Raw genomic sequence first — 20,435 nt, 5'->3', positions numbered from 1 at the left:
AAATCAGAGTGGAAATACATGAAGTAAAGACTAAAAAGAAAACAGAAAGGATTAATGAAACTAAGAGCTGCTTCCTTGAAAAGGCAAACAAAATTGACATACCTTTACTGGGCTCACTAAGGAAAAAGGGAAGAAGGCTCAGATGATTAAAATAAGAAATGAAAGAGGAGAAATTACAACAGATATCTCAGAAATACAAAAGTTTATAAGAGAATACTATGAAAAGGTATATGCGAACAAATTGGATAACCTACCAGAAACGGATACATTCCCAAAATCATATAACTTTCCAAAACTAAAGCAAGAACAACTAGAGGGCCTGAATGGATCAATCACTTGCAAAGAGATTGAAACAGTAATCAAAACCCCTCAAAAATACAAAAGTTCAGGCCCAGATGATTTCTCTGGTGAATTCTACCAAACATTCAAAGAATATTTAATACCTAGCCTTCCGAAACTTTCCCGACTATTGAAGAGAAGGCAGTGCTTACTAACTCAATTTAGAAGCTCAACATTACCCTGATACCAAACACAGACAAGGACAACAAACACAAGAAAAATTACAGGCCAATATTGCTGACAAACATACATGCAAAAATTCTCAACAATATATTAGCAGACTGAATAAAACAATACCTTAAAAGGATCATGCATCTTGATCAAGGGGGATTTCTTCCAGGCATGCAAGGGTAGTTCAACACCCACAAATCAATCAAGGTGGCCCATCATATCAATTAAATGAGGAATAAAAGTCACACGATCATCTCAATAGATGCAGAGAAAGCATTTGGCAAGATTCACCATCCATTTATGGTGAAAACTCTCAATAAAATGGGTATAGAATGAAAATACCTCAACATAACAAAGGTCATATATGACAAAGCCACAACTAACCTCTTATTCAGTTGTGAAAACCTGAAATCCATCCAAAGAACAGGAACAAGATGAGGATGCCCACATTTGCTGTTCTTATTCAACATAGTATTGGAAATCCTGACCAGAGCTATTAGACAAGAAAAGGAAATAATCAGTATCCAAATTCTAAAGGAAGAGGTAAAATGCTGTGGAAGACATAATTTTATGTATAGAAAACCTTAACATTCCACAGAAAAACTATCAGAAATAATAAATGAAAACAGTAGAGCTGTAGTGCACAAAATCAACATACAAAAATCAGTTGTGTTTCTATACACTAACAATGAACTAGCAGAAAGGGAAATAGAGAATACAATTCCATTTACAAATACAACAAAAAGAATAAAATACTTAGGAATAAATGTAACCAATGAAGTGAAAGACCTGTGCACTGAGTACTATAAGACATTGTTGAAAGAAATTGCAGAAGACACCAAGAAATAGAGAGATATTCTGTGCTCATGCATTGGCAGAATTAACATACCTAAAATGCCCATATTACCTAAAGCAATATCCAGATCCAATGCAATCCCAATCAGAATCTCCACGAAATTTTTCACAGAAATAGAACAGAGTCCTAAAATATATATAGGAGTACAAAAACCCCAAATAGCCAAAGCAAGCTTGAGAAAAAAGAACAGGATGGAGGTATAGGACCCTTGAAGTCAAAATATGCTACAAAATTATAGTAATTAAAACAGCATGGTGCTGGCAGAAAAACAGACACATAGATCAATGGAACAGAATGGAGGGCCCAGAAATAAAACCACAGACCTATGGACGGCTAATCTTTGACAAAGAAGCCAAGAACAGAAAGTGGAGATAGGAAAGTCTCTTCAGAAATTGGTCTTGGGAAAACTGGACAGCCACATGCAAAGGAATGAAAGTGGACCATTATCCTACAGCATATGCAAAAATTAACTCAAAATACTTAAAGACTTAAATGTAAGACCTGTGCCATAAAACTCCTAGAAGAAAACATAGTCAGTACACTCTTTGACATCTGTCTTAGCAGTATCTTTTTCAATACTGTGTCTCCTCAGGCAAGTGAAATCAAAGAAAAAATATACAAATGGGACTACATCAAACTAAAAAGCTTCTGCACCATAAAGGAAACCATCAACACAACAAAAAGACAATCTACAAACTGGGAGAGAAGTTTTGCAAATCACATCTCAGATAAGGGGTTAATTTCCAAAATATACAAAGAACTCATACAATTCAACAATTAAAAAATGAGCTGTTTCAAAAAATGGGCAGAGGATATGAACAGACATTTTTCAAAGAAGATATACAGATGGCCACTAGGCACAAGAAAAGATGTTCAACTTGCTAATTATTAGGAAAATGCAAGTCAAAATTTGAATGACGTATCATCTCATAACGTCAGATTGGCTGTTATTAAAAAGACAACAAACAACAAGTGTTAGGGAAGATGTGGAAAAAAGGGAACCCTCAGACACTACTGGAGGGAATGCAAACTGGGGCAGCCAGCATAGGAAACACTATGGAGAGTTCTCAAAAATGAAACTTAGTAATATCCTATGATCTGTCTATTCCACATCTGGTATGAATACAAAGAACACAGAAAGACTAATTCTAAAAGATACATGCATCCTTATATTCATTTCAGCATTATTCACTATAGCCAAGACTTGGAAGCAACCCAAGTGCCCATAAATGGGTAAGGAAGACGTGGTATATGTATACAATGGAATACTATTCAGCCAAAAAAAAGGATGAAATCACGCCACTGTGACAACATGGATGGACCTTGAGGGTATTATGCTAAGGGAAAAAAGTCAGAGAAAGACAAGGGCAGTATGATTTCACTCATATGTTGAAGATAAACAAACAAACGCACACATAGAGAAGATTCATAGTTACCAGAGGGGAAAGGGTTGGGAGAGGCAAATGGGGTAAAGGGGAACATACATTTGGTGACAGATGGAAACTAGATGTTTGGGGGTGAACATAATGCAGTCTATACAAAAGCCGAAATATAATGATGTATATTTTCAATTTACATAAAGTTGTAAACCAATGTGATCTCAATAAAATAACAAAAATAATAAAAAATAAATCTTGGTAAATGGCAAAAAAAGAGAACCAAGCATTTTTACCGTTCTGTGTAAAACTTCATATCTGTGCAATGTAGGGAAAAAGAGACTTTCAAGTCCCAAAAACCGTCCTGAGCATCCCAATAATGAACTTTGCCTCTAACTCACTAGGAATCATGAGAGAAAACAAACTTTGTTCTGTAAAAACGACAAAAGTTGTTAGAGAAAAGGAGAAAAAAATGTGGTCAAGACAGAGCCCGTTACATGCCTTTCCAATCATGAAATTTCACGTGGTCTCTAAGTGCTCAATAATATGCAGACAGTTTTAATATTTTGAGATATGTGATTCCAATTTTAAAATAAAATTCAAAAGTCACAAAGTTTTTCCATTAGACAATTTGAGCACTACAGAAATGAAATAGAAAAGAATATCCATGATCCTAAGGTCCAGAGATGACCACTCCAGAGCTGTGCACTCTCCTCTGAACCCATTCACAAGAGCTGACATAAGAGCCCCCAAAATAAGAGTCAACATGGATTTCAGGGGGCCCTCACTGTTTTTTCAAATGTGACTTTTTACAAGATGACTCCTGGGTTAAGACCTCACTTTCCCACAGTACTAGGATGTGTGGGCAGTTGGGTGATAGATATGTTATATGAAAATAATGGTTTTGAAGAATTTCTTGGATTTTCTTCAGGTTTCATTAAACAATATAATGTTGCCTCTATTACTCAGAGTCATTGTGTCTCACCTACTTCAGCTCTGAAGGAAAATAAGTTGAGCCAAAATCATCAGGATCTTTCAGGCACCAAGTACAGAAAATTCCGCACCCAGTAGATGATGTGAGCACCACAGTAATAATCAAAATATTTATCTCAACTCCACAGATATTACCTGGTGCTGTACATTCTAGTGGATGCTTTCAGTGTTTCTATGAATCAGCAATTTAACGGACCATTCAACTGGCAAACGCTCACTTAGGACGGGGCTGGTTTCCTCTGGCTGGTTTGCCTTTGGTGGGTGTGGTCAAAGTGTCCTTGGGGAAGCTACCTCAGCCTAAAGGAGAAGAGCAGGATGACGAAGTGACTCCAAATGTGGACTTGTTTCTCCTTCAATAGAGGTGATTTGCTCCAAGCACCAGGCCACTGTCTTCCCCAATTTGTGTAAGTCAAGGGGACTATAGAATCGTGATTGAAAACCTAGATTTAAATTGATTTGGGAGGACTATTCACAGGAGCCTCTTCGTATCTAGCTAGTCTCTCTTCAACTAAACTGTAATAGTCAACCACACTACGACAGATATGGTACTGAGTCCTGGTATACAAACCTGTGTGGGTCATATGTGGGAGTGTGTGTGTGTGTGTGTGTGTGTGTGTGTGTTCCTGTATGAGTATGTATGCTGGTTGTTGTTCTGTTTGCTTATTTCTTATCAGCTAACATTTACTGAGCTCTCACAGTGTGCCATGCACTGGACCAAATGCTTAGTGTGCATCATCTCAGCAACCCTCACAACAACCCATGAGGTAACTACAGGACCTCTGTTGTACAGGTGAGGAGATGGGCTAGAGAAACTCTCGGCCTGACACAGCTAGTAAGTGTCAGAGCCCAGGTCAGATCTGGAGCTCTCTATACCAGAGGCCTGCGTCCTAAACACTTTGCTTTACCATATGTGTAGCCAGATAACGGCAGCGCAGCAGGAGAAGGGGCCTCTGCAGGAGCAACCTGCAGCCTTGACAGAGCAGATGAGATTTGCAATGTCTGCTGTGACAGTGCCTGGCTCAGAGGAGTCAATCAAACACTTACTGTTGGATGAATGGAATATTAAGCCAGAAAATGAGCTACTCCTCAAACTCCAATACAAAGTGGACTTTGATTCAGACTCATTAAATAGCAGTGGTTATAAGTTTGTGCAAAATCAAATATCACCATGCCAGGGTATGCATCTGATACATTATCATTGCAAGTCGGCCCTGCATGTGGTCAGATCATGCTGTGTTTGTTATGTTTTAGCCTCTGGGAAAATTAATAGCATTTAATCTAATATCCAATTTTTTAATCAAAGCAGAAGGGTGGATGAGAAAAAATTAATCTCATGCAAATTGACTAGTACAAAAGAAGTCACAGAAATTACGTGTCATACACATCTTGGTGGAAAATAAAATCGAGTGGGGAATGTTGACCCAGATGAATAAGCTTGGGTGCCATGGGAAAGCCTGTTAGGGAGAGTAGATTTTTGAAAACACGAGAGAGATCATTTGCAACCACATACACAAAGCTTCCTCTTGGAGAAAACATAGAATTTAGCAACTCCATACACATATTTGCCCATATGTTCATTTATCTAGAAAACTGCACAAAAGCACATAGGAGGTAACTGTGCTTTTCCATTTCATAGTAGTGAATGAAGAACCACTGAACACTTACTGACTGACGTGGCTCTAACGTCTGCCGCTGTGCACCCCACAGAAGGCACAATAGTAGGTGGCCGAGTCTTCTTTCCCTGCATGGTGAACAGTGAGGGTAGATGCAGAAGTTTCAGGTATCTTGTCTACCTTGAATTTCCCAGTGGAATGCCTGACTGCATCCTGACAGTGTTGTCAGATGAAACGTGCAGCAGGGCCTGCAGGGCTGGACCAGGGCTTTCCTGATACCAATATACGGATGTCGCAGAAATTGTTACACAAGATACCACACATTCCCGAGGGGCTGTTTTTGACAGCCTTTTAGTACTGGAAAGTTGAGGTTGCTCTAGATGACCTGCACCATACACACACAGAAAAATAAGGAAAGGAGAAGAGTAATGAGAAAAACTTAGAAATTTTTAAAAATTACAAAATTAGAAAATATCTGTCAAATGGAATTGGGGGAGGAAAACAACTTACAAACTCCAAGGACTGCGAGAGGTAGTGCTTGGAAGAGTGACGGCCTGTCTGAATGCATTGCCCTCTCCTCCAGGGCAGCCTGCAACCCCTGCTGAGAAGAGTCTCAGACCATGTGGCTTGGCTGAGTCCACCAAGTCAAACCTCCCATTGGGGAGGGTGAACATGGCTCCCCTGCCTCATTGTGAAGGAGCGTCCTCATCACTGTTAGCACATCCACTCTATGTGAAGACAGCAGAGCAAGGTCCTCCACCTTAGATCAGACCACGTGGTACAGACGGCCACCACACAACTCTGAGAGGACTCATTTTTCCAAACAGTATTCATGAAGCTCCCACTATGTGGGAGCATTATGCTAAGTTTCTTGGGTGTAATAAAGATGCAATGATATGACACCTAACCATGGATAGCTGTGTAATTGGGAGACCACTCTGACTTAATGCTATGATCTTGGCCCTCTTTTGTCTCTCCCACTGTCTGTCACAGAGTAAATCCTCAGTAACCCCAGTGAGTGGTGAGCCCAGAGTTGTTGGGAGGAACGAAGGGTGGTCTGGGCTGTGTTATGCATCACTGGGCCCGCAGTGAACTTCTTCAATCAGCTGGAGAAAGTTAGTTCCTCAGTCTGCTTCCATCTGTTCAGCTGCCCACACAGCCTGCAGCTCAGAGTGGTACTGGCACCTTCAGGGGTCTGAATACCCTATCCTGGTTTGTTTCCTTCTGTTTAGTGTTCAGGTTTATGTTCTCTCCCTCAGCCATCTGAACAATATATCTCTACCAAACCCCAGCTCTTCCTCAATGAAACTGGGTTTCATCTTTTCAGATCCCTGAGTTTTCTTTTTATCTGTTTTTCTTTTTCTAACCCAAAACATTCCTTGTGTCCTAGGATATTTTTTACTTTTACAGACTACTCTTCCCCAATCCCCCAAAAGTTGCTGCTTTCCACATTTCTCTTCTCACTTTACCTCTCTGCCTGAGGGATTTCTTCTCATTGTTGGCTTTAACTATCTTGAGGGAATGGGGCAAGGGACAATAGGACGAATTACAGGTCCATCTCCATCCCACAACTTCTCCTGAGCTCCATACCCACATATCCAGTTGACTACTATGTTCACGTGTGTGACACAGGAGCTCAAACTGACTTTATGGCAAGCTCAAGGTGAACTCATTCCCTCCCCACAAACCATCTCTTCTTCTCTCAGTGAAGGACTCCGCTACCCACTTTGTGCAAGTAAGGATCCCGAGTGTCATCCTCAATTCTCCCCTTTAAGAAAGTTAAGACCCTGCTCAAGGTCACAGAGCTCATAAAGGGCACAGCAGGAGTCAGTGAGGGGAGAAGATGGGATGTAGGGAGGTGTGGAGGTTCACAGCACGGCACTGGGCAGCTCCTCTGGGGAATGTGGACTATGCTGTTCTGTAAGGAGATGAGTGAGGAGCTTGTTCCCCCTGTTGACCACACCCCTCATGATCCCCAGGCCACAGAGCTCCCTCCTCCACATTGTCAGGTTCTGAGATTGGTTCTGTTTTGTTAGGACAACAGAGAAGGTGAAATGAAGGAACAACCTGAAAACAGAGAAAAGTAAGTTTCAGCCCCCTCTAGCCGGATCCTTTCTCACACATACTGGGGGGTCTTAGCCTCGACCTAGGCCTTCAGGAGAAGGTGGGGGTGCTGGGCTCTTTCACGAGAGGCATGTCTGAATTATCAATTTCTAAACATGGAAACAGAAGATAAGGGAGAGAGACAATGAGGTAATGAATCTGATGAACCGATTTCCTTCAGATCATTTAGACTTTCCTTTCATTAATCGCTTTTACCAATGCTATTAAACTGTACATAAACTTTGAATTTTCAATTGAAAATGTGTCAATTCAGCTGAGATCTCAAAAAGTTTATTCCCCCACCCACATATAGCAGAAGAAGAGTTTCCTGTTTGGGGCTAGAGGATAAGTAACTCCGGTTTTCTTTTCTTTACTTCTATTTTCTTTTCTTTTCTATTCTTTTATTTTCAAGAATTTGACTGGCTTTATGAGAAGATAGTGAATATCGTTATACCTATTTTTATGATTTTACTTTAATACAGTTATCAGAGCTGCCAAATTTCAGCAATTAAACCACATCAGTTTACAGATGGCACAAGAGAAATCCAGAGAAACTAGATATCCACCCAAATTCCCATATGGGGTGGCGTTACGGGGGAAGTGGAAGGCGGAGGGCCCGATGTCTCCCCAGGGCTGACTGCATCACCCTGCATGAGGATTGTCATCTACCACCATGATCTGAGTGATGCGCCTGCTAATGGACTAATGGCCGAGGGCGCTGAGAAGATGGCAGTATTGTCTCCTGTGCATCTAACTGCTGACTCCTCTGCTACAAAGTGACTGATGGATGGTGCGGCAACAACTTAGAGACTGGAGTTAGGAACTGACATCCAGTCTCAGCTTTAACCATTTTGTGGCCAATCTCCAGAGATTACCTTTGAAATTATTTGCAAAATATTTTATTTATGCACTCTACAGGGGGGATGGTCAGATTGTTAAGTTGTGAGTCTGTAACACTGCAATAAAAATAAATGCTAGTCACCACTTTGAGCCGCGAATTAAATTGTTTTAGCTTCTGTATTAAAAAAAAGTAAAAAGAATCCAGTAAAATTAATCTTAGGACTATTTTTATTTAGTCCAAGATATCCAAAATATCGTTTCAACATGCCATCCATGTAAAAAGTTCTTAAAGAGAAGTTTCACTTTTCTTAACTTCAATATATGATTTGCATTTTACACATGCCATCCATCTCAGCTTGGACCATTGGTCCAGCTACATCTCAGGTGCTCACTTCATGTGGCTAGTGGCTACTGGATTTACCCGCGTAGATCCTCCTCCACATTCTTCAGAAACACTGAAATGGAGGATCTTTAGAAAGCCCCCATAATACTGGATGCCTCCCAACTCTGCGTCAGCCTGCGCACTAGTGGCTCTTTTTCTCTCTGTTATCTGCAATGGACTGGTGGAAGTGACATCCAGGAGAGACCAGGATGATGAGGGATGACCCCAGGGTAACCAAAAGGATGTGGAGGTGGTAGAAGTTGCCAGGACTTGATGATTATGGAGTCATCCGTGTGCTTTTTGCATGGGGGACAGGGCGACTCATGTACCCGTGCTGGTTCCAGGCAGCTCAGTGGTACCCACCTGCATCGCGCTTCTCTCCCCTCAGCACCGACAGGATATGGCTGGTGCTATCCTTGGCCTCCATCGTGGTGACATTATCTGCTTTTAGGACAGAATCCCACCGCACATCTGCCTGAACAGGGCCAGTTGGAGGAGTCTTTCAAGGTTGCTGCCCTCCAGTGACGGGGGTGTCACCAGCACAGTCCCCAAAAAGCTGAAGGAAGTTTAAAGGTGCTTAACATTCCATCAAGGGTGTTTTTTAGAGCTACCATGGAGGAGATACCAGGGTCAACCGGCCTCAACCAGATCGATGCCCACTGCAAGAGCAGTGCCTGGGCAGGTGACCCAAAGATGACTGGAAAATGCCCTTTTTCCTCATCTTAATAGTGAAATCTCTGCCTTAGGAGGAGCCTAGCCTTATTAGCATAACATACGGTGTATGTGAGAGCACGTTTTCAGACTGTGCCTGCACCAGCTAATAATACCCACCTCTATATGTGATGACAAAGCTTCACTTTTAAATATTCACTTGCCATCTGAAATAAAAGGACCTGCTTCCCTTTGTTTAAGGAATGGGAAACCATGACTTTGGAAATGATTCCACGTGGTCTCCTCTTTGCTGCAAATATGCTTTACTTTGCGTGACAGCTACTTCTGAACAAGAGTCTGATTTTAAGTTACCAGGGAGTGAACTCATCTTGATTCGGTAGCAGTGGTACCAAGAGCATGGAGCTGACCATGGTGTGGGCATGCACGGCAGGATGGCCAAGCTGAGCCAAGGTGATGGTGCACACCACCCCTGAGGCCAGCTGCCCCAGCCTGACCACTGCCACTTCACCTGCGAAGGAGACAGTGGTGAAGCAGAGGTGGCAAGGGCCTCAGAGCATTGCTGTGCACCCTGCACCAGAAAAGGGGTTGGACTTACCAGGAACAGGAGAGCCCACAGCAGGGAAGGAGCCCAGCATGGCCCTGCGTGCTGCCCTGGTGGAGCGAATCCCAGAGTGACCTGACCAGAGGAGCCACATCTTGGTGGGTGGTGGAGGTCAGGTTAGGCTCATGACCAAATCACTAACCAATCGATGAAGGACAAGTCTGGCCTTTTGCCTGATGACTGAATCTCAAGCCAGTCTGTGAAGTACAGTCCTAGCCTTGCCTCATCTAGCACCAATGAACTCTTCTTTAATACAACTTATGTCATCTTTCTCTCTTTCTTCCATAAAAGCCCTGACGCCCTCTGCTACATAAATCTGTTTCCCGAATTGCAATTTTAGATCACTACAGGTTGACAACACCTACAGAGAATGAAGTGGGGATATGGAGCCAGGTATGGCTGCAGACAAATCTCATGCATCATTTGCCACTTGATTCTAATAGAGCAATGAGTGCACTGCTGGCTTGGGAGGGAGGGACAAGCACAGAAGAGCAATCCCTGCCCCCCCAGAAACACATGGCCACCCTCTGAGGTGCATTGGAGCATTTCCCCAAGAGGTCCCATCAGAAGAAGATTTTAAGTGCCCTAAAATAACATGATAGCTCTGGAGTCTTGGTGAGTTATGTCACCTTGTTTTCCTCATCTGTGAAAAGGGACCTTATGGAGTTGCCTGGAGAGTAAACAGGATGATGTGAGCAAAGCATATAGCTCAGTCCTGGATGTATAGAAATGCTCAAGACATGGTGGGGTTATTGTCTCATCTGTAAACCTGAGAGGTTGCAGTTAATGATCTCAGGGGTCCACATAGAGTGGAAATTATAGGTTATATCATTGTTTTGGAGAATCAGGGGTGTGTGTGTGTGTAGCCAAAAGAAGTAGCCTCGATTGAACCAGGAGGCTGTGAGGGTCAGGGAGCAGGACCAGGCCCTCCTGTTCCAGTACCATATCCTCAGAAAGGATAAGACAAGGCGTTGTGAAGGATCAGAGAGTAATTCCTCTGAAATGAACCTTGGAGAAAGAGAGGTTGCCTTGACTTCCAACTGAAAGGAAGATTCCTTTTCAGTTATGCTAATTATACCTGGGCCCTCCTGGGTATAATTATACTCATTAGTTATGCTAATTATACCCTGATGGCCAAGAGGAGGAAGCAGTTGGAAAGGGGTGTTGGCCAGGGGAAGGAAGTTGTGGGTCCTTCAGCATGCACCACCAGATCCTGAGCAGCTCTTCTATAATAAAACCATGAAAGCCAGACATGCTCAGCTGTAACCAAGATTCAAGTCTCAAGTGTCCCCACATGTAGGCTTTTGGGTTGCACTTCATTGGTGACGTGTTGGCCAAACACAAAACGATAGAATACTTTGCTATGTAGCCGAGGAATTCCTCTACCCTCTAGGTCTTTCTGGCTGGTATGAGAATTAAATTGACATGAGCCAGAATAACAGGAGAAAATCGAACAAAGCTTTATAACATGTATTCATGGGAGAAACCCATGAAAACTGAGTAACTCACCAGAATGGCCAAAGCCACCTCATTAAATACCATCATCAGCTAAAGACAAATGAGGATGTTGGGGATAGTGATTTGGGACTTCAAAGGGGAGGAAGGCAATTCACGGGGAGATAGAAAAGCAAACGTTTGTTAGATAAGTGTTTGTTGGGCCATCTATAGACAATGGCGTCTTCAGGTATTAGCTCCTTCCTGGAATAGGCCTTCTATCTTAAATTCTTTTAGACAGATGGGGGAAGGTCAAAGATTCTTTCAGAGTCTTTTGTTCTTAAAAATGCTCAAGGCAAACAGACACATTTTGGGTGGAATATTCTGATCTCCTACAGCTAAAAGGTTATTCTAGGGCTCTCATTTATAGCTTCTAGAGATGTCTTGCCCATTTGTGGTAAAATGCTAAGTGGAAAACAAAGTGAAAATTGTGGTGACATCTGCATAGCAAAAGGACAGGCGGATAGTCTCAATATAGACAGCGAGAAACTGGGTGGTGAGAAATTGGATAGACTGTTTTCTTTCCATTTTTCTCTGTATTCAAGATTTTCACCAATAAGAAAAAATTGCTTTGGGGTACAAAACCCACAACCATTTACTGGCGTGTGAAAAAAATTTTATGTTATTTCACATTGTCAACATTCAAACCTGTGTTTCTCTCAATTATTCTAAGAATTGTTATTCAATTACTGGTCCAATTTAAGGCTTAACAACTATTGACAATAACCAGCCATAGTATTAATGAAGTCTGTTCAAACCCCAGGCAAATACTATTTTCAGGGTGTCAAATTACACGAATAATACAATTTAGTAATGAGATTGATGCCTCTGTTCAAGGGAACACAATCCATGATCTGGGGAGAACAGCGCCTCACAGGCAGTGGAGTCCCCGTCCAAGCAATTGTGGGCAGCAGGAGCTCTATGGAGCCTGAGAAGCAGCGATGCAGAAAGAGAGCAGGATTAGCCAGGAGGTCAGTGACTGCCTTATAAGGCGAGCAAGTCAATCAGCCACCAGGGAGAGAAACCATGGCTTAAGGTGATTGTCTGAGGTTGCGTAGCTGACCTTATTTAGAACAGGGAAATCATCGCAGATTCCTGGCAGGTGGGGACTGGCTGGCTGGATAGACTGCATTTCTGGTCCAGCGCAGCATTTACAGGGACAGGAAAGTTATCAAAGTTCAGTTTGCTTATGTGGCACCCTGGACAGGAACAGCTCCATCTTGGGCCTAGAAGGTAATTTCAACAAGTGACATTTGTTCTCCTCTCCTCTGCTTCTCTTCCTGCTGTGGTGTGTCTGTGCTGCTCTCTAAGGGGCACCGAAAGTTTATACTCATCCAAAAGAGACACATTTACAAATATAAAAGAGGAAATCTCTTGTTCAGGACATAGTCAGAGCAGCCAGGGCCTTCCCTCTCAGCCCTCATGGTGAGTCTGGAGGGTTCTCCTCAGGACATCCCTGGTCTCCAGCAAAAGAGAAGCAGGGGTTGCTTGAGGGAGCAGGACTCCCTCTCATCTGGGTCTTCCTGCTGCTGCCAGGACTGACACCTCATTGAGGGAGCTGAGCTCAGCCAGCCTGGGGGCAGGGGGTAGGGAGAGCAGATCCGGACTCAGGCAGAGGGGTGAGCAGAGATCCAGGCGCTGATGTTTGCACTTTTAATGTAACCTCTGAGACTCTGGCAACTTTATCTGACCCAGGACAGTGCTCTTTTGGCCATCACAGAATCTGAGAAACAATCTAATCTGACGTCTTCATTTGCATCACACATAACCAATTAGATGCACACATGAGGACAATTATTAGTGAAATGGACAAGCCCGGAAACCAAAAAGAAGAAAGGCATTGATATATTTTGATGAGAGGACTATAGATACAATTTTTCTTTCTTTTATCTCCAATTCACATCTTTATTACACTGTGTCCAGTCAATTTTTTTCTTAAAAAATCATTTGTCTTTCATTAGAATTATTAACCTCATTTTTAAAACCGAGTCATAGGTTTGCTAATGAAACACAGAAGCTTAGACTCTTAAAGACAAAAGAAGAACCCATCCTACAAGAAGCCTCCTTGTTTCTTATTATTAAGGATGAGAAAACAGTTTGCAAAACGCAGGTGACTCCTTCAATATTACAGGACGTGAGCAGCTGAGGGAGCATCCGAACACCCATCCCTCGTCTCTACTGCGCGCAGCTTTCATGGAGTGAACTTGTCATTTCAAATTCGACAACATCATCCAGAGCACCCAGGACATGTCAGGCGGGAGCCAAGCCCTTTCACAACATTAACTTCATGTTTACAACCAGTGAAGATAATGAAACGCTACAAGGCCACACTAGTATTCTCAGTCACCAGAGGATGACAGTCGGGCTCTCTGGACGTTCCTAACAAAGGTCTATTTAAAGAGCTGAACAAGCCTAGGATTCATCAGGTGTGGGGGTAATAGCTTTTGAAGAACATGAAAAGACACCATCAAGTGTCCTTTCATAAGCCAAGAAGCAAATCATAGAATGAAAAAAAGTGTACTATAAACAGATTATGAGAATTTGATTTAGTGAAAAAAAGAAGACATTGAGTATGGTTTGTCTTAGGGATGTGTGCTAAGTTAGGAAATAGGATGAATTTAGAATGAGTTCTATTATTGGCATTGGTGTTGGCGGTGCTCTGGTTTCCAAAGTGTGGAGCGGAAGACAATACATTGGTGTGTAGGAAGAAAGTGTGAGAACTGCTATTTGTATTGGCTTTTATCACATATAGTTAAATCGTTTATTTTTGTGGATGTTTTGTAATATACACAATGCATTTCTACCACAGTTCATGTAACTTATTACCTTATAAATAAAAATGTATATATATTGAGGGTTTATTCTTGTATAAAATAAAGCCAAGATAATTTGGGGGAATAAAACCAAGAAAATTTGCTTGCCAAAAAGGACAAATTATTATACAAACTACGTAGATTACTCTGTTCCTGGCATAGGAATAGACAAAATACGGATTCGATCCAATTTGTAAATTTGTGCATACACAGCTATTCCAGCTCTAGCTGTTTCCTTAGAGAAAGTGTCACGTGTAAGTGGACACATACATTGCAAAGAAGAGAGGGAACAAAAAGGGCTGTGTGAGCCTGGACCCTTAGTTATCACAGGGGTGGCGATGAAGAACAGGGGGAGAAATGATGGACGAGTCAATAATTTGGGGGAGAAATTGGATCTCCACAGTCAGATTCCTACCTTACCCCATAAATAAAAATACAATTAAAGGCATTTCAAAGAAATAATGTGCAGAACAAAGTTTAACACTATTAGAAAAATATAAATGAGAATACTTTTATGCTTCAAGGTAAGCAATAAGCTTTTACAAACCTGCAAAATAGTTAAAATACATGGTCCCTGGTACAGCAGAGAAAGTCAGAGCTGGTTCATTTAGTGAACAATTCTTCTTGCCTGAGGTCACAGACGTGAGAAGGGACTCAAGTTTCCAGTTGTGGTTCTGGTGGGATTGTCTTGGAGAAATGATGACCTGTTAGGGCAGCCGCATCCAGGGTGTGATAAGAGAGGACGGCTTTGTGTGTTGGGAGGAAGCCCATGAGCACCTTCCTAGAATGCATTCTTGTGGCAGGCACAGGACTGGGCCATTTCAGAGGGAGACAAGGTACCCTATCTGTTATTGCTAGAACAGCAATTCTTACAAATCAATCTGAATAAGAATCAGTGTGGAGGTCATTGAAAAATAAACATTTTGAGCCTTCATTCTAAGATTCTGATTGATTGAGTTGGATGTTACCCAGAACCTGTACTCATCTTAAAACGTCCCAGGTGCTTCTGATGCAAGTGTTCCATGAACCACAGTTTGAGAAAGACTTTTAGGAGCTTAAACTCTAAGGTAGAGTCAAGGTTAGGAGGATCCCATACACAAGAGACCATACACGTGTGAATCCGGCATTTCTGTACTTCAGTATTAGCTTAACCTCCCTAAACCTGGACCAATATGGCAGCCACAGCAATTCCCTATGACTTTTCAGTTCAAATGCATACTAAGTATTGTCTGATTGTCACCCTAAGTGTCCCTTAATTGTAATGCTTGAGAAAAAAATAATCTGTTAAGATTCATTCCAGTTTATGACTTGGCTATATCAATATTAGGGGGAGGGGTGAAATGAGCTTGGGCTTGACTTGTTTAAGACAGAGCAGTTCTGGCAGTGGCTGAACAAAAGAAAGCGTGAGTAGAACACAAGAGTTGGCATCTCTACATCAATCACTTTATTCCCGCACTTTCACAGTCTCAACAGTGCCATGGTTGGTTATGGTGAGCGAAATATCAGTTTGTCCAAGAGAAAAATCGGATACCAGCTTGAGGTCTTCATCAAGTCCAAAGTTTTCATTCCATAATTTCTCATTCTCCTGAGTAACATAGGAGCTCCTTTCCCAGCCATTGTCTCTGAGTAATGATTGGATAAATGATTTGGTACCACTAGTCTTACCATATTGCTCCCTGGAGGGTCTTGCATGCTCATCAATAAACTGCCAGACCTTAAAGAGCCCTGAGTCCTTCTGGCCTCTACTGAGCAGAGCTTCAGCCCTCTGGGAGTCGCAATGATTCAGGGCCTGGCCAACCTGGATTTTAACTTATCTCACTTAAAGAACATCACGTCTTAAAGGAACACAGTTCTCTCACGTGAACTGCTGCTCCTGGGAACGCTGCTCATACCAAGGACAGTCCCTCTTGGCAAAACCATAGCCTTTGTCCTCTACCTATATAAGCAAACCCATCTCTGCCCACAGGAAGGGGTGCACAAACCTGTCCAGACAGCTGCCCATGGACACTCCCCATACATAAGTCCTAGACTATCTCTGTATGTTGTATGCCACCTCTGGGTCTCGTCTTCAGCCTCTCTGAACCATATTCTGCAATTCTTGCTCAACTGAGAGTGTGGCCAGATATTTTCCCAAATGGATCCTTGAACAGATAAACTCTAGGTGACCTTGTCTGTCCCAGGAAGCAGACTGAATGGACTCCACCAGCTCCTGGGAGAGCTGAAAGAAAATGCTGTCTGCCAGATTGCTTGCCTAAGGCCTGGAGATAGGAGAGCCATCGTTAGGAACATGCTATGGCTAGTGGGGGAGGAGGCCAGTGGAATATAAGGGTGAGTTTGGGCATTGAATTCCGGGTCTCTCTTTGTTCAGAGCACAGTGAAGTCAGAGTAGGAAATGAAGCGGGGGCTGGTCTACCCTGTGTGTCAAGGCTGCTCTTGGTAGCTACAAGCAAGATTTCAGTGCAGGATAGGGGAGGTCTGAATCACTGCAGTGACTGAGGGCTCTCCTAGAAGACCACCCAGCTGATGACCCAGAGCGGTGGGGCTGGGGGAGGCCTGGGGAGGAGCCCTGCCTCTCTGCTCAGCCCATTTCCTGACAGCCTCCTGGGGCAGGCTGAGAGCAGGCCCTCTGCAGAAGAGAAGGAGCCAGGACCCCTGAGAGCCCAGAGCAGAGGGAGGGACAGCCTGAACTGATGGAGGGGACAGGAGAGCCATGGATGCAGCTCCATGTCCCCTGGTGCAGGGAGTGGTCCTGAGTGGGGGGACTTTCTTGCAACTCAGGGTTCAGTGTTCATGCTGCTGCCATGGGCTTGTCCTGCAATGCAACTTCTGTATTCTCACCCTGAACCACCTTCCTTTCACATCGGTCAGTAAACTGTGAGGCACCCACAGCAAAGCTGACAAGCACTGAACCTGCTTTAGTAAAAGAATTAGGATGAGTTATGTTAATGAACATTTGAATCTCCTCAAAGTCAAATAGATGTGGGTGTATATGTCTGTGTGTGTTTGTGTGTGTGTGTGTGTGCGTGTGTGTGTGTGTGTGGCAAGCCAATTTTTTAGATGATTTCTCTTCACCCTCAAGGAAAAAGGCCATCTCACATAGAGTTAGCAGGTTTAGTAACAAAAAAAGATGCCGAGTGCTATCCAATATTTGGGGCACACACAAACCAAAAAAGTTTTTATTGTTTATCTGCAATCCAGGTGTCCTTGGGCATCCTGTGTTTTTTTAGGCAGCCCTCCTCTCTGGAGTGAACCCATATCTGCGATTTACTTGGATTCACAGATGGGGAGATAGGTGATCAAACAAGAATAGTGAATTCATGGGAGAACTGAGTGGTGTGTGCAGATTTTCACCCCTCGCTTTTATAAACGTCTTTGGACACATGTTTATAGTACACGAGAGAATGTAGAAAAATGCCCCCTCCAACATTGTTCTGGCCTCTCTCTCAGGTGGTTCATTTCTGCCGTCCTAACAGACAACTGGGAAAAAAGGAAGGGAGGGGACTCGGGCTGTTCTTCCTTCTGCCTTGGGGACCACATGTGAAGGGACATGAGATGTCACAGCAGCAGCTCTGCAAGAGAACCTTCCAGGTCACTATGCAGGAAGGAGCTCAGTGCCGCGGAGTGCCAGGACATCCCTGCTGGACAGTGTCTTGGTTTAAAGCAAAGAGAGGAGAAAATGCCATCACACTAGAGTGGAAAGAAAATTCTTTAAAAAGTAACAAAAGAAAAATACTCCACTAGACTGTAAAATATATACAGCTACAGTAATGAAAAGAGGTTACTATTGGCACCAGCATATATTCACGGACCAGAATGTACCCTGAGAGAGAGACAGACAGACAGAGACAGAGACAGAAAGAGACAGAGAGAGAGGGAGAGGGAGAGGCAGAGGGAGAGACAGAGGGAGATGGAGAGACAGAGGGAGATGGAGAGGCAGAAGGAGAGACAGAGGCAGAAGGAGAGACAGAGGGAGATGGAGAGACAGAGGGTGATGGAGAGACAGAGGGAGATGGAGAGGCAGAGGGAGAGACAGAGGCAGAGGGAGAGACAGAGGGAGATGGAGAGACAGAGGGAGAGACAGAGGCAGAGGGAGAGACAGAGGCAGAGGGAGAGACAGAGGGAGATGGAGAGACAGAGGCAGAAGGAGAGACAGAGGGAGATGGAAAATGAGAGCAAGAGAGTGAGAGAAAGGCAGAGTGAGCAGGAAACAGGGAAGGAGAGACAGAGGGAGACTGAGAGACTGAGGGCAATGGAGACTCAGGGGAGAGAGAAAGGGAGAGGACAGGGTGATGGTGAGTTAGGAGAGGAATCCCTTAGTACGGCCTCCAGTTCCCAAAATAAAGAAAAATCCCAGGAGCATGGAGGCAGCACACTTACCAGGAGCCAGGAAAGCTAGAAGGAGGACGAGAGCCCACAGCATGGCTTCCTCCTCGGGCCTTAGAAAGAAAGGGACAGATGACACGAGGGGCAGACACCCTCTCACACTCCAGTCCTGCTCCAAAGACAGGGAGCCCAGGACACAAGGAAGGAGTCAGTGCCAGGCTCTGCACAGCTGTCACAGGCGGGCAGCGACTGAGGGGCTCTCCTAGAAGACCACCCAGCTGATGACCCAGAGGGGGTGGGGCTGGGGGAGGCCTGGGGAGGAGCCCTGCCTCTCTGCTCAGCCCATTTCCTGAGAGCCTCCTGGGGCAGGCTGAGAGCAGGCCATCTGCAGAAGAGGAGGAGCCAGGAGCCCTGAGAGCCCAGAGCAGAGGGAGGGACCTCCTGAGCCAATGGAGGGGACAGGAGAGCCATGGATGCAGCTCCATGTTCCCTGGTGCAGGGAGCGGTCCTGAGTCAGGGGACTTCCCTGCAGCTCAGGGTTCAGTGTTCCTGCTGCTGCCATGGGCTTGTCCTGTGGTGCAGCTTCTGTATTCTCACCCTGAATCACCTTCCTCTCACCTCTGTCAGTAAACTGTGAGGCACCCACAGCAAAGCTGACAAGCACTGAACCTGCTTTAGTAAAAGAAATAAGATTAGTTACGTTCGTCGTCATTTGAGTCTCTTCAAATTCAAATGGATGTCTATGTCAGTCTGTGTATGTATGTGCCCCTGTGTCAGTGTGTTTGTGTGTGCCTGTGCATGTGTGTGTGCGTGTGTGTGAAGTCAATATGTGGGGCCATTTCTGTTTATCCTCAAGTAAAATGGCCGCCTCACATACGGTTGCCAGATTTCGTAAAAGAAATATATATGTGTGCAGAGCGCTACACAATATTTGGGACACACCTGAACCAAAAAAGTATCTGATGTTTATCTGCTGTTCACATTGCCTTGGGCATCCTGTGTTTTCTTAGACAGCCCTCCCCTCAGGAAGTGTTCCCATATCTGCGATTTACTTGGATTCACAGATGGGTAGATAGGCGATCAAACAAAAATAGTGAATTCATGGGAGAATTGAGTGGTGTGTGCAGATTTTCACCCCTCACTTTTATAAATGTATTTGGACAAATGTTTACAGTATTCATAGTAGAATGTAGAAAACTGCCCCCTCCATCATTCTTCTGGCCTCTCTCTCAGGTGGTTCATCTCTGCCATCCTAACAGACAGCTGGGAAAGGTGGAAGGGAGGGGACTCGGGCTGTTCTTCCTTCTGCCTCGGGGACCACAGGTGCAGGCACATGAGATGTCACAGCAGCAGCTCTGCAAGAGAACCTTCCAGGTCCCTGTGCAGGAAGCAGCTCAGCGCCACAGAGTCCCAGCACATCCCTGCTGGACAGAATCGTGGTTTACAGCTAAGAAATGAGAAAATGCTGTCACACTAAAGCAGAAAGAAAACTCTTTAAAAACTAATCAAAGAAAAGTACTCCACCAGAATGTAAAAAATATATAGCTAGAGTAATGAAAAGAGGGCACTATTGGCAGCAGAATATATTCATGGAACAGAATGTACCCTGAGAGAGAGAGAGAGACAGAGACAGAGAGAGAGAATGAGGGAGAGAAAGAGAAAGAAAAGGCAAGAGAGAGAAGAAACAGAGAGAAAATCGTAAACAACAATCTGGGCCTAATGTTGTTAGAGGTAATTATATAATGTTTATATGTATATATTTTTAAATTTATGTTGATTCTATTGGAAAACAGGATTTCAGTATAAGGGAAAAAGGCATATATACAAATTTTGAGGGGCCAGCCCCATGGCCCAGTGGT

The 20,435-nt window shown here is 43.7% G+C and overlaps 1 gene segment (V, D, J or C); it reads right to left on the bottom strand.

The window, feature by feature from the left end:
- Nucleotides 1-18,821, bottom strand: part of LOC106825215 (T-cell receptor gamma chain C region DFL12-like) — a 38,163-nt gene extending 19,342 nt beyond the window's left edge. The window contains 3 exon segments of the C gene segment in view: nt 895-1,003; nt 5,401-5,733; nt 18,631-18,821. Coding sequence covers nt 895-1,003; nt 5,401-5,482 — 191 coding nt within the window.
- Nucleotides 18,822-20,435: the final 1,614 nt, after the last annotated feature.

The sequence above is a fragment of the Equus asinus genome, chromosome 1 (assembly GCF_041296235.1).
Source record: "Equus asinus isolate D_3611 breed Donkey chromosome 1, EquAss-T2T_v2, whole genome shotgun sequence".
NCBI lineage: Eukaryota > Metazoa > Chordata > Mammalia > Perissodactyla > Equidae > Equus > Equus asinus.
The sequence above is the reverse complement of the archived record's forward strand: the minus strand, read 5'-3'. Positions and strand labels throughout refer to the sequence as shown.